The following is a 15853-nucleotide window of genomic DNA, read 5'->3' on the forward strand; positions in this document are numbered from 1 at the left end:
TATTAGACTTCATGTTGAACATTTCTAATGACACTTCATGTTGAACAGTTCTTGTGACACTTCATGTTGAACATTTCTTATGACACTTCATGATGAACATTTTTTATGACACTTCGTGTTGAACATTTCTCATGGCTTTTGATGTTGAACAGTTCTTACGACACCTCATGTTGAACATTTCTTATAAAATTTCATGTTGAACAATTCTTATGACACTTCATGATAAACATTTCTTATTAAACTTCATGGTGAAGATTTTTTATGACACTTCATGTTGAACAGTTCTTATGCCCCTACGTCCTGAAAATTTACATTTTATTATGAATCTTCATATGAATTGTTTTTATTCTCAGGGAAAAGAAGATATTCTTATCATCGACGCTGGTGCTATAACAAAGCAAGTCATGGACACAATTTTAAAGTCCGCTGTTTTAGAAAAATTTCAACAGGTTTTGATACGGACGAACTACATGTCAGGAGGAAGGATAGACTATAAAGCCGCCTTACGTCATTACAGGTCAATTTATGAGGAAGGATTTAGATTATTTTGGTCAAGAGAAGAATGGAATTGTGCCCATGGACTTTTAACTGGATGTATTTATTTACATTTTGTAAGATTTTGTTTTCACCTATATAAAATTATTGAAAATTCGTTTATAAAATCGACCGCATAGAAAACGTACAATTTTAACACATCACTTGGTTTTAAGGAAAAAGAAACCTAAAGATTAGAACTGACAGTGTCAAAAAGGTATCAGAAAGTATAACCTACAATGTTTAAAGTATATGTAACCTTTATCAACCTACAATGTTTAAAATATATTTAAACTTTAACCTACAATGTTGGAAGGATATCTGAAATTATAACTGACAATTCTAAAAGGATATTTGAAATAATAACTAACAACGTTACATGTAAAAGAATATCTGAAATTATAAAAATTATAATCGACAATGTTATTAAAATATCCATAATGGAGAAGGAGAAGACTAAACAAATCAAGTCAAACGAAAATATTCTGAAAATATAATTTTGTTTGTTGAGGAGTGTTATCCTTATCGTGTAATTTAATAAGAATTCGATGTTTTGCCTTCTGTAATTACAAAACTTTATCATCAGAAACTAGGTTCAAATATAATACGCTGTCAATCATAAACATCTTTAAAAAAATTAAAATATTTAGAATTTCCCTTGTCTTTGTTTTGTTATGCTTTGCAGTTTAAGTGCTTAGATACACACAAAATATAAATACAAATAAACGAAAAGACACATTTCCAGGTCGTCAGATTTTTAAGTTTTATTGATTATAATGTAAGCTTTATGGTAAGATTTTTTCTTCAATATTCACATTCAGATTCATCTTTTATGTTTTAGATGCACAAAGACTGCAGGGATACATCTAAAAAGGTTTGTTTATAAACAGGACGAAAGATACCAAAGGGACAGTCAAACTCATAAATCGAAAATAAAGTGACAACCCCATGGCTTAAAATGAAAAAAAAACAACAGACAAACAATAGTACACATGACACAATATAGAAAACTAAAGAACAAGCAACACGAACCCCACCAAAAACTAGGGTGATCTCAGGTGCCCCAGAAGGGTAAGCAGATCCTGCTCCACATGTGGCACCCGCTCCCTTAAAAATGAGGTGAATAGTTTTTATTATGGAGTTTTACGAATCAACGTAGAGCTCTACCACTGAAATAGACATCAATCGAATCGGACTCTTTGGTAGCACATTAATATCTTAAATGTATATGAGTGACACAAAATGTGGAATATACATCGATCGATAAGGCAGCAACCCAACATTACTTTCAAACCAGAAAAGGTACTTAGAAGTAAATATCTGGCTTCAACAATATACAAGTGTTACATATTCATTAACCCTTCTGAACATTACAACGTACATGTATTACTAAGGATTTCTATCCAAGGAATAGATTACCTTAAGTTAACTGTATTTGGCAAAACTTTTAGGAATTTTGGGTACTCGGTGCCCTTTAACTTCCTACTTTATTTGGCCTTTTTTTCTTTTTTTTTCATTTGAGCGTCATTGATGGGTCTTTTGTAGACGAAACGCGCGTTTGTCCGTACAAAATTTCAATCCTGGTATCTATGACGAGTTTATTGGCTCTGAATGATTTTGAACCTTCCATAAAAACTCAATGACATTGGCAAACTTGCAAACGGGAGGTGAAGACATCTGGTATTCACATTAAACTTTTTAAATGTTTTTTGTACCTGATGGTACATGTTTGGTGCAGCTGTCATATTATATTTTTTCTCAAAAATATTTTTGGGTTTCTCCTTGCGAAACATTTACTATGCCATGCATGTGAAAGAGGTTGGCATCATATAGCCATAATAAATACGCTGAACCTAAATTGGACTGAATTCAGTGAAGTTTTAAAGTATCTCAGACATAATGCCATTGTAAACCTTTCATTTATTTTTTTATCAAAGCAATTTTTTGTTTTAGCCAAACATGGATTTTTCCATTTAACCAAAAGGATGATAAATGGTATACATAATTTGCTAGATGCATATTTAGCGATAGCATCTGCTGAAATCTATAATAAATTAACTGCATTATTTTTTTAAAGGAATGCTTTTTTTTTTTATTGTTTTCATTATCTCCAATCTTTTTTTTTTTAAAAGTCCCTAAAACCAATACGTCACCCATCCATCGAACTGAAACCACTGAATTGAAAATAACCGACAACATGTCATTTAGAAATTCGCTATAGTTTCCTTAATTTCGATCAGATGTAGCAACATTAACTTGGTCGACAATGACATATCTTGATTTGTTAGTATTGCCATTTTTCTAAAGTTTTGTTAGTATTGCCATTTTTCTAAAGTTTTAGTTTCTAAATTGTGAAATTTGCGATTGCAACTCTCTTAGGCAACACCTTTACTGACCATTGGATATGATGTTCACACTAATACTTTTGGTTGCTTCGTTTACATTTCTTAAATTTGAAATTAATCTAAACAATTGATTTTGGTGGGTTGACTTGCAGTGTATATTTCTGGTCTACAGTTGTTATTACATACCTTTATAAAATCTATTGTTATAAATATTATTTTAATAAAAATTGCCATTATTTCATAATTTGAAAAAGTTAGAATTGATATTTTTAACTATCATTTTCGTCGTTTATTGCAGATGGATGATACACATTTAACAATTCCAGATGAGTCTACACTTATTACATATGATAATGCTACAATTCAGGACTTGTACACAAGGTATTTCTACTTATGTTCTTTTTATTGTCTAGCCTTTAGTCGAAAAAGTGAGACATTGCGATCCTACATTCCGTCGGCGTCGTTGTCGACGTCGTAGGCGTCCACAAATATTCACTCTGTGGTAAAAGTTTTTGAAATTTTAATAACTTTCTTGAACTATCCTGGATTTCTACCAAATTTGACCAGAAGCTTATTTATGTTCACACTGGCGGATCTAGAAATTTTCATAAGTTGGGGCCCACTGACTGACTAAAGGAGGGGGGGCGCTCCAGTCACGCTTCAGTTATTCCCTATATAAGCAACCATATATAAGCGGGCCCCCTGTGCAACCCCCCCCCCCCCTAAATCCGCCTCTGGTTCATAAGATAGTTTCCAGAAGTAAATTTTGTAAAAATGAAATTCCATTATTTCCTTATTTTACTTGTAAATGGACTGGACTTAGTTTTTTTCTGCCAGGAAACATTACATTCACTCTGCGGTCAAAATTTTAATAACATTCTTAAACTATCATGGAATTGTACCAAACCCGGTCAGAAGCTGGTCTATGATCATAAGATAGTATCCAGAGGTAAATTTTGTAAAAATAAAATTCCATTTTTTCTGTATTTTACTTATAGATGGACTTAGTTTTTCTTCCAGTTAACATAACATACAGTCTGCATTTAAAGTGTTTAAAACATTTTTAAGATTCTTAAACTATCCTGGATTTTTACCAAACTTGGATAGAAGCTTCTGACAATCAAAAGATAGCATCGAGAGGAATAGTTTTATTGGTTTTTTTTCATCATTTGGTTTTAGTGTGTGATAAACAGCAAAAGTAGGCAAGACACTGGGTTCCGCGGAACCCTTACAAATGTTTGTTTTAACTAATTGCACAAAAGTAACAGTAGCTTAATTGATTTCAGCAGCACTGGCAGTAAATTTATATAGATTCTCACATTGGAACCAGTGGATTATCCCCCCATTTTTGCACATTTTATTGATGAATGCACAGTTATCTTTCTGTCAACATTTAGGTATAGTCTGTGTTATTGATTTTAAAACCTGAATACATTTGTCAAACCTTTGTTGTGGAATTTTACAAAAATAGTACAGGAATTTTTTCAAATTAATCGACGGCACCATAAGTAGAATTTTTTTTTTTCTTTTCTTTGTCTTTTTCTGTATTTTACTTTTTCATAGACTTAATTTTTAGCGCGTTACTTTACACTTGCAAATTAACAACAGCACTCGCTCATGAACTTATGTAGTTGACATCAAGCTTATGTTGCAATTTCCTCTTGCAACGTTAACAGTAACCTGTTGTTCTGTTCATGCTCTCCAATGTTATATTTTTAACTTTGCAAAAGTACGCTCTCGAGCGCACCGCAATATATTACAATTAAGAAACGTAATGCACCACATAATCATAATTTATGATATTTTAGACATTAAGTAAAATCAGATTCAATTTTGTGAATCAAAATTTAGCAAGATTGTCTCAAATGTAGAATAGTGTTTTTTTTTTTAAATATAATAATAATAATTAAACCGAAATCATGATATCTTTCTTTTTTGCATTTTAAATCTGATATAAAATCCTGATTATTTTATGTATTAGATACTTAACATCACTCCAGATCCACTGTACCCAAGTTATACGTCCTGGAATACTTAAAGATGGTGGATGGAACGTTTGTCATGATGTTAAATATAGACCACCAGTAAATTGTCTTGTATACGACTTTGGGTGAGTAATGTTGAATTTTGTCAATTACAATCCCAGAAATACCGCAGTAGTGTATAATAATGAATTTGATGCAGAAACCGTGCAAGCTTTCTCAATAAAAGAGGGGCGAAAGATGCCAGAGCGGATTATTCAACGTGAAGAGTCAAAAACGAATTTTATGGTTCAATAAAATCAAAATTAATAATATAGCCATTTATTGAATGTTTATAACAATAACTGTTTAACACGGTTAGCACGTCATATCGTATCGCAAATTGAATTCTACGAAATCTGTACCAGTTAGGATACACAATAATTCATTTTTTACTATTTCAGGATAGGAAATGATTTCGCTTTTGATGATGACATTACGAAAATATATGGTTGTGAAGTTCATGGTTTCGATCCAAGGTACGTATTATTAACGAATTCCTTATAGAGATGCTTTATAGTACGGAGTTTTCGTATGTCTATATGTTAATTAGCTTCGCTCTCAATTTCATTGAGAAGTGACTGCCTATAAAACTGTATATTTCTTCTTTTGTCACGTGAATTTTTTATCTGTTACTTTACTGTTTGTCAGACAGCGTTCGCCTAACTTTGACCTCATTTCATGGATGGGTAGTCAATATTAGGTTTTCGTTTATCAGATACTCTATAAACAATATGTCAACTAGTTTCATTTTTCGTGGTTTTTATTTCGTCGTTTATTAGAAACTTTAAGTCAAAGATGAACTATATATTTTGTGTATTGAGTAATTAAAGAATGTGTCAGTCTTCCTGTTAGGGTTCCTTTCACCTTGACCTCATTTCCATTGTTCATTTGTCAGTAGTAAGTTTTTGTCGAGCCTGCAACTTTTGTTGCAGAAAGCTCGACACAGGGATAGTGATCCGGCGGCGGCGTTAGCCCACTTCTTAAAAGCTTTATATTTTAGAAGGTGGAAGACCTGGATGCTTCATACTTTGTATATAAATGCTTCATGTTACGAAGTTTCCGTCAGTCACATGTCCAATGTCCTTGACCTCATTTTCATGGTTCAGTGACCACTTGAAAAAAAAGTTCAAATTTTTTGTAATGTTGAATTCTCTCTTATTATAAGTAATAGGATAACTATATTTGATATGTGCGTACCTGGCAAGGTCCTCATGTCTGTCAGACAGTTTTCACTTGACCTCGACCTCATTTCATGGATCAGTGAACAAGGTTAAGTTTTGGTGGTCAAGTCCATATCTGAGATACTATAAGCAATAGGGCTAGTATATTCGGTGTATGGAAGGACTGTAAGGTGTACATGTCCAACTGGCGGGTGTCATCTGACCTTGACCTCATTTTCATGGTTCAGTGGTTATAGTTCAATTGTTTTTGTTTTGGTCTGTTTTTCTCATACTATATGCAATAGGTCGACTATATTTGTTGTATGGAATGATTGTAAGGTGTACATGTCTAGCGGGCAGATGTCATCTGACCTTGACCTCGTTTTCGTGGTTCAGTGGTCAAAGTTAATTTTTTGAGTTTTGGTCTTTTTATCTAATACTATATGCCATAGGTCAACTATATTTGGTGTATGGAAATATTTTATGATCTTTATGTCAGTCGCGCAGGTTTTATTTGACCGTGACCTCATTTTCACAGTTCATTGCACAGTGTTAAGTTTTAGTTTTTTGGTCTATTTTTCTTAAACTATAAGTAATGGGTCAACTATTTATGTTGTATAGAAGCATTGTTAGCTGTACATGTCTGCCTGGCATGGTTCATCTGACCTTGACCTAATTTTCAAGGTTCATTGGTCTTTATTTAGTATCTTGGTTAATGTTAAGTTTATGTGACAGTTGTAATAAAGCTTAGCTTTATACTTAGGACTATCAACATAATATCAATTATTAGTATAGAAGGCGAGACATTTCAGCGTGTGCACTCTTGTTAAAGATTGATCCGTTTCTCAGATGGAATAATCAATAGCGTATCTATCCATTGGTCAATGGAATGTTTGTAAGATGTACTCTCAGATCTGTATCTAGTGTCTTTTGCTGTTGGAATGTACAAGTACCCGCCCACGTCCAGTTGTAGTTTTATCTATCGGAAATGTTGAGCCTTTTTCAACTGATTTTTAATAGTTCGTTCTCATGTTGTACTGTTATACCACTGTCCCAGGTTGGGGGAGGGTTGGGATCCCATAAACATGTCTAACCCCACCACATTCTCTATGAATGTGCCTGTCCCAAGTCATTGAGCCTGTAATTCAGTGGTTGTCGTTTGTTTATGTGTTTCCTATATATTTGTTTTTTGTTCATTTTTTTATATAGAAATTAGGCCGTTAGTTTTCTCGTTTGAATTGATTTACATTGTCATTTTGGGACCTTTTATAGCTGACTATGCGGTATGGGTATTGGTAATTGTTGAATGCCGTACGGCGACCTATAGTTGTTAATTTTTGTATAATTTTGATATCTGGTGGAGAGTTGTTTCTTTGGCAATCATACCACATCTTCTTTTTTTTCATATATCCGTATGGTATGGCTCATTTGACCGTGACTTCATTTTCATGGATCATTGAAAATGTTAAGTTTCTGTTATCATTTTAGAAAACTTTTATCTTGTAGGTCTTTAACTTGAATTCAGGCAAGATAAGTAAATCAAGCAAGACATTTTAGCTTGTACATTCTTGTAGCTTATATGTAGCACCTTTATTATAGAACGTCTAAAACTCCGTCTAGCAAAGAATTAGCAGCAAGACGAGACTTTGGCAGTACAAAGTGTACGTTCAGAAAAAATGTTGTATTTGCGCATTGTCTCAATGTTATGCAGTAATATTTGGTGTCTCACTAATTTTTTATATGTATCACCTTTGATAAGTATTCAGTATGACGATATATTTTCACTTCTGTTCTCGTACTCTGAACAATAATTTTATTAATTTTGTAAAAAATAATTACTTCCGTACTTCTAACAACAAAACTATTATATATAGACAATAATAGTGCATTGACTTGACATATCAACGATATAAGGATGAGGCTTAGAAACGGGGAAATGCTTGGCTCTGCCGAGCTTTTTCACCGTTTCGGGCCGAATCCTTATATCGTTCATATGTCAAGTCAATGCACTATTATTGTCTTTATACTGCAATCTAAAAAAAAAAAAACTTCAATTGTTGTTTAATGTGATAATGTTATTATTTGCTTAAAAATTGGAAACTTCTCCCTTTTATAAAAAGGCCTCATGTCATGCGGGCGGTGAAATATACAACACGATGAAATGTACATGGTGAACGAATTTGTTTGAGAGTGAACTAAAATATCAGCAATAACCATAAAACATAATAATTTATAGTTTGCAAACCAAAAATATTTAAAACAAGTGAAATATGTTATTTTTCTAAAAATTGCAAAAGAAATAAGTTTGAGTAGTTGTATACATTGGGAAAAAAACAGGTTGAATAGGTCGTATGAATAATTAATTATAATTTCGGAATTTTCTAATTATATATTCATGAGGAAAAGTGATATCAGGTCAGTGACTGTATATAACATAGAAATATACGGTCAACGCATTTTGACTGCTCAAATAGAACGAGTGCAGTATAATTAAATTTACCTGTATATGTTATTTTATTTAACGCATTATAATCAAAAACTTTATATTGAGTATATATTTATATCTGAAACAAATGGACAATTCACTTCAGTAACCGTATTCCAATATGTACACTTATAGTAGACTGTCAGAACTCTGCAAATCTGGACATTATACCAAACAACCCAGAAATACTTCAAAAGATTGAAAACATGTCCAGAATATGCATGAAATTGACAAAGAGATTATCCACCGAGATATAACGCTTACCTGGGTTACACAGCTCCCCATTAACACACCAATGCCAATATTTACTATCTAGTGTCTATGTAATATATATTATAAATAGCAAAATAGTTGCTGTTAAAAACTTAAGTGTGATCTATATGCTTAACTATCTGAAGCATTTATATCTGCTTGCTAACCTGTAATATATATAACCCTGATTGTGCGTATATCTAGACTTTTAAATCTGAGTACAATGTAGAACTAACTTTTATAACGCAAAAATATATCATTGCTTATTAATGGAGATGTCAACATTATCTAGAAAATATCATCTGTAACATCTTCGAAATGCATAATTTTTTAGGATTACTCTACTAGGCTTTCATATGAATGACTACACGTAAACTGTATCAAAATAATTCAACCGCCAAACTAGTTCATTGATTTTATTAAACTAGACATTGGCTTTAATCATCGAACCTACATCCTAGGGAACGTATGGGTTATCCGTGTATATGATATGTACATTTCTGTAAACAAATTTTGCGCATGCAACGTTCCGGTAGATGATACTTTTCAACATTTTAAATTTGGAATAACTTGCTTCTTTATTCAATATTTGTTTGTTTTTGTTCACGCATCGTTGTAAATATGATGAGATTTGGTGCGACTATCATACAAGTGAGAGGTTTAACGCTATAAAACCAGGTTCCATCTACCATTTTCTACATTTTAAAACGCATGTACCGAGTCAGGAATATGACAGTTCTTGTCCATTGTTTGATGTGTTTTATCATTTGAGTTTGTCATTTGATAAGGGACTTTCCGTTTTGAATTTTACTCGTAGCTCAGAATTTTGCAATCTAATTAAAATTAAATCCTTTAATTGCTCCTGCATGTTCTGATATGTCGCGCATCAAGGCGCGCGACATATCAGAACATGAGCATTTAAAGGATTTAATCTTAATTAGATTGGTATTTTTGTGATTTTACTAATTGTGAATACGTTAACATTATAAAAAAAACTAATCCGTTAAACATTTTAACTAGTCCGTTAAGGAAACACAGCTAGCTGGGTATGCTCCAAGGCTGGAGGGATCTACATAAAAAAGAAGAACGCCATTTTACTACCTGCAACGTCTATATGATATAGGCACCTACGTTTAGAAATCATATTTTTATTGGTTCATGCTTCAAACTTATTCGTTCGGGCACAGGACGTTTGCGCTTTTTTTCCTGTAAAACGATTAGACATTTGCGCTTTAAGTTTGAATCACCTATATTCAATTGACCTGACATTTGCGCTTTTCACCCATCGTTGTCCACCTGTAATTTTAAGGAGAAAAAGTATTACGTAGATGAATTTAACTTATATTTTTCATTATTATGAAAAATGGTGCAGAATCCTTCCCACTTTAATGAACAATTCTACTCACTCATTCTGCAAATATTTTTTTTTTAAGAGTACCATTTAACAACAGTCGGTTAATTACAGTACGACTTGTTATATTGATTGGCATGCACCCCAGAATTGAGAAACATGATTATGTATTTGAAATATTGGAAAAATACCAGTCAGAACAGATAACAAGAGCTTTTTTTCGATCCTTGGACTTCAGATATCAAGCAAAAAACTGACCTGTAACATGTCTTAAGAATGTTTTCTTTTACTAGTTTTAGCTGTATATAAACTTTTTAACATATTTCTATGTGCTAAGAAATGTGCTAAGCAATGAGTTTTAAACTTTTAACTCTACGAGGTCAAACCTGCCGGTCCCAAGCCCGGATAAAAGAGGTTGTCCTCCTTTATCCTAAAACCAACTATTGCAAAAGCGCCAATGTCCTATGTAAAAAGCGCAAATTTCCATTTTTAAAAAGCGCAAATGTCCTATGATTTATAGCGCAAGTGTCCAAAAAAAAAAGAAGCGCAAATGTCCTATGAAAAAGCGCAAACGTCCCTCGCCGATTCGTTCAGTGTATGTTTATTTTTTTTTGTTATGCCCCACCTACGATATTATTCGCGACATATCAGAACATGAGCAAATTCAAGGATTTAATTTTAATTAGATTGGTTTTTTTGTGATTTTACTTTTTGTGAATACGTTAACATTTTAAAAACTAATCCGTTAAACATTTTAACTAATCCATTAAGGGAACACAGCTAGCTGCGTATGCTCAAAGGCTGGAGGAATTTACATAAAGATTAAGAACACCATTTTATTACCTGCAACGTCTATATGATATATGCAGCTATGTTTTAATATTATATTTTTATTGGTTCATGTTTCAAGCTTATTCGTTCAGTTTATGTTTATTTGTGGGTTTTTTTTATGCCCCACCTGCGATATTATGCCCCTACTACGATAGTAAAGGGGCATTATGTTTTCTAGTATGTGCGTCCGTCCGTCCTTCCGTCTGTCTTTCCGTCCTTTTGTCCCGCTTCAGGTTAAAGTTTTTTGTTAAGGTAGTTTTTGATGAAGAGTCCAATCAACTTGAAACTCAGTACACCTTTGCCCTATGATATGATCTTTCTAATTTAAATGCCAAATTAGTGTTTTGACCCCAATTTCACGGTTCACTAAACATAGAAAATGATAGTGCAAATTTCAGGTTAAAGTTTTTGGTCAAGGTAGTTTTTGATGAAGAGTCCAATCAATTTGAAACTCCTTACACCTCTGCCCTATGATATTATCTTTCTAATTTTAATGCCAAATTAGTGTTTTGACCCAAATTTTACGGTCCACTTAATACAGAAAATGATAGTGCGAGTGGGTCATCCGTGTACTATGGACACATTCGTGTTTTAAAATGTTTTTTCGATTAGTTAAGCTTTTTTAATTAATATTTGTTTAGGTGTGTCTTTTTATGTTATAATGTATCACTACTGTTAATGTGAAGGTTGGCGTTAAGGTTAATTGTTTTAACATTTGAACCTTTTGCATTTTTATGCACCTGTCCTAATTAGTTAGGAGCCTGTTATTCAGACGTGGTTGTCGTCTTGTTAGAGGTTGCTATTCGGTGTGTGCCAAGGATCCGTGTTAACTTTTTATACATCGTCACTTGGATGGAGAGTTGTTTTATTGGCACTCATACTACATCTTCTTATCTATATTGGCGGTTGGAGCTTTGTTGCTACTCGCTAAATACGCGTCTTAAAGGATTAAGAGTAAATGACCAGATCGGATAATTATTGTGTTCTGGTAGGGTGACACGTTTTCTTGTGCACTGTTACCTTGTGAACAAGCACGTTAAATCTGACCCAGCGAGTCAGTCCCTCATCCTGTAGGTTTTTTTTTAGTTTTACAAATCATGAAACTTGAAAGAGACGGTTGCATTTTTTGTGAGCTTTGATCGCAGTTCCTCTTTTCTATTATTTATTTTCGATATTTTTTTTGTATTTAAGCATGAAAATGAAATCAAAGAAAAGAACTGAAAAGGCATGGTTCCACGATGTCGGTATTGGAGAAGTTGAATACACAAGACGTAAAAAATTTAAGATGTCAACATTCCAAAATATAAGTAAAGCTCTTGGTCATGAAAATGTAAGTATAAGTTTTGTATTGATGTCCTGATCTTATTACGGAATGCTTATTTCAATTTTTTGAAGGCTCTTTCTTTAATTTACCCAATTGTCAATTATATAATATATCATCCAGTTTTGCTGTTATGTGGCACATAATTCTGACAAATTACTATATAAAGTCATATCAACATTTTTCAAGACGTGTTATCATTTCACGGCAAAAAGTTCAGGTTCTTCCGATTAAATCAGACAAAGACGAGATAGTACTGCGATTCATATTGCCATACAAAAAAAGTAGTGACAGAAAAGAGACAAAATTAAGATTATATTCAAAATCCATAACTATGAAACATCTTCTGAAAGTGTTGCTGCATCAGGAAAATTTGAGATAATGGCACTAATCCTGTTTTATCAAAGCTTTTATAGAAAAAAAATAATTAATGAACTCGATTAACTTGGTCCCTTGTGTCATAGTTATAAGTATATCAATTAAAAATCCTTTTGTCAAGATAATACTATTTTAAGAAAGAGAGTACAGTATTAGTAAACAGTGTGCTAGTGCGATACGATATATACGGACCAGTAAATTCCAAATGAGCTGAGTGCGAGCGAACTGGAGCGCCATATGTAATTTAGTTACGCCGTAAATATCGTATTTAAAAGTCATTTGCACCCTGTGTTACGAGTTTATCTTACCGACTACATTAGTATGTGGAATTTAGACTATTGGCTTATTTTAGTGATCACGTATTCAATATTGAGAGCCTATTTACAAGAAGAAATACCAACAATAACAAATTGTTACCTTTTAATGTGTTTTCTATATCTTTTTTCTATCGTTTATCATTATTTTTTTTTATCTGTGTGGGGCGAAACATCTCAGATTATTCTTCTAAGCCATGTTATTCTTATATGGAACGTAACACTACTACAAGCCGAGTTTTTTATTTATATAATTACATAAGATGTATTTTTCATTATAATACGTTATTCTGATTGGCTACACTGCAATCTCGCGTTCATTACACAATAAAATTTATCATTCATGATGATGCGAGGTTCCACAATAAAGTGCACAGGTAAATTAAATAAAAACGTAAAATATCGTGTTTTCATAATCCTAGCTAAAAATGTAATTATAAGTATTAAATGCTTCTTTTTGTTATTTCATAATGTTGTAAAAGAGTTGACCGTGCGCACATTTTTAGAATAAAGCGCTTCCGCATTGCATACAAAATGTACTTCGGTCAACGCTTTTACACCCAATAAAGTTACAAAAAGAAGCATTCAATTCTTTTTGAAAAAAACGCGCCCACTGACCACATATTAAATTTAACAATCTTCACGTGTTCGCTTTTAACCAGTGACATTCTCCTAGAAATGTATTTGAGGTTATATAATGTTTCATTGCATTTTGACAGTAAGATTATGGACCTAGTCTTACATCGATGTTTTTGTTATAATTCCTATTTTTTTGTTAGTTTTTGTTCTGGTAAATTATTAACAAATATACCGGTATAGAATTTAAAAAAAAATTCTTCGAAGTTATATGTGCTTGTGCATTTCTATATACTGCTTCTTATATCTGTAAAATTTAGAATTTTAGCAAATGAGTTGGAGGTTTCGAGTTTTCGGTACCTCCTTGCCTTTAAAAAAAGTAAAACTATGACGGGGTATAAGTTGTCAAATTAATGTTCTATGAATTACTCAAACTCTGATATTCAATTTCATGTTTATAGGTGTCATACCACCAATTAAAAGTCCCTATCTGTTCAACCAAATTTTACAATTTTCACAGCTTTCTAAACATTTTACCTTAAGTTTAATTTCATAGAAACCAGGTATATCTTGTATCGTACATGTATCAGTTTTCTACATGCCAATTTCAACAGATGTTTAAAATCATATAAAAAAAGAAAAGGTCTTCCGAATAGAGGTACCATTAAAAATAACCCCTGCTTTTCTGGAAATCTTAAATTAGCATACTCTGGAGTGCATTAATCCTTAATTTTGAATGCAAACTCATAAACAAGTAAATTTTAGCTCAAAATGGTCTTAATATATTTCGCTTTCACCAACAGTTTGATTTCTGCCAATTTGTTGGTTAGTTTAAGTAAACAATGACATCCAATGCACTTTTTTTTGTCCGAGTAGGCCTACTTTCACATACGTTCTAAATTTGAGGGAGTAATTGGTGGTATGACACCTATACTTAAACGTATATTTGACCTGGATTTGTTTTCGCTGAATCGATTTATGACTATTGAACAGCAATATACTACTGTTGCCTTTATTGAATTTATTCTTATCTATTTTAGTGGTAACTATTTCTTTTTCAGAGAAAAATGAATATAATTAAAATGGATATTGAAGGCTCTGAATGGGTCAGTATTCCAGTTATGATCAAGCAAGGATATTTTAAAGATGTTACACAGCTCCTTATTGAATTTCATGCGTATCCTGCTGTGTCGTATCTATCGCAATTGAAATCATTATATGATATAGGATTTAGGATTTTTTGGTACCATAGAAATCCATTTTGGAAAAATTTATTTGTTCACAATCTTACTCAACACTCTTCTTGCTACGAGATTCATATGATGAAGGTTGATGTGTAGAAAAGGAACTGAAATAAATGATGAACATCGGATTTAACATATCAACAACCATTCCACTATAAAAGGGGTTTTAGTTTGGAGAACGCATCGGAGAATTGGATTTGACATATCAACAACCATTCCACTATAAAAGGTGTTTAAGTTTGGAGAACACATCGGAACAACACGAATGGATATGTCTAATTAAAATGAATTGACTGATGTGTAGCTGGAATATATTTATTGATGATATTGTGTTTCCTGTAGAATAACACTACTTGGTACTTAAGAGAAAAGAGGGATTGAAATTTATTTTGTAATTTATGTGATGCAAAAAATGGTTTTGTACAATTATTATCGTTTTTTTTAGAAAAAAAAAACCAGAACCAGGTTGCGAGTCTTATGCTCCTCATTCCCCTTTTGATTTTACATCAACATTATAAATACAAAGAACCTCTAATCTAACAATAAACTCATAATAGATACCAGGCTAGACGCGCGTTTCGTCATCAAAAGCCTCACCAGTAACGCTCGAACAAAAAAGATAAGATGGATAAATAAAGTACAAAGTTAAAAGAGCATTGAGAACCAAAAATTCAGAAAAGTTTTGTTAAATGCAGTTAAGATAATCTATACCTGGGGTAGAAAATCTCAAACTAAAATGGAGCGATCTATTTAATAATCCGGTTTTTGTTTTTAAATTTTATATGCATCTCAATTTTTCTTATTCTTATACATTTTCGATCATATCAACAGTCTGCACGGTTAGTCACTAGTCTGATGCCCCAGACTAGTAAAATTTCATTCGGACTAGTAATTTTTTGCAAAACTTTGTTTGGACCAATAAGAAAAATGTCAAACATTGGTCTTTGGACTAGTAGTTGAAAAAGTTTTTGGTGCAGACTGTATCAACTAATAAAAAGAAAAAAAATCTATTATATGTAAACCATGCAGTTTTACTTT

General features: G+C 32.5%; 1 protein-coding gene across 5 annotated transcripts in view; it reads left to right on the forward strand.

Annotated features, from left to right (window-relative positions):
- Window positions 1-15644, forward strand: part of LOC139497986 (uncharacterized) — a 62600-nt gene extending 46956 nt beyond the window's left edge. For 3 of the 5 annotated variants that reach the window (XM_071286249.1, XM_071286264.1, XM_071286274.1), the window contains exons 8-14: window positions 354-611; window positions 1376-1408; window positions 3178-3260; window positions 4861-4989; window positions 5305-5379; window positions 12174-12312; window positions 14633-15644. In XM_071286249.1, the coding sequence (XP_071142350.1) occupies window positions 354-611; window positions 1376-1408; window positions 3178-3260; window positions 4861-4989; window positions 5305-5379; window positions 12174-12312; window positions 14633-14911 (996 nt within the window). In that variant the 3' untranslated portion in view covers window positions 14912-15644. Of the gene's footprint in view, window positions 1-353; window positions 612-1375; window positions 1409-3177; window positions 3261-4860; window positions 4990-5304; window positions 5380-7569; window positions 7871-12173; window positions 12313-14632 lie in introns of those variants that run through there. The other 2 variants (XM_071286259.1, XM_071286287.1) reach the window with 2 other exon arrangements.
- The last annotated feature ends 209 nt before the right edge of the window (window positions 15645-15853 follow it).

The sequence above is a fragment of the Mytilus edulis genome, chromosome 1 (genome assembly GCF_963676685.1).
Source record: "Mytilus edulis chromosome 1, xbMytEdul2.2, whole genome shotgun sequence".
Classification (NCBI taxonomy): domain Eukaryota; kingdom Metazoa; phylum Mollusca; class Bivalvia; order Mytilida; family Mytilidae; genus Mytilus; species Mytilus edulis.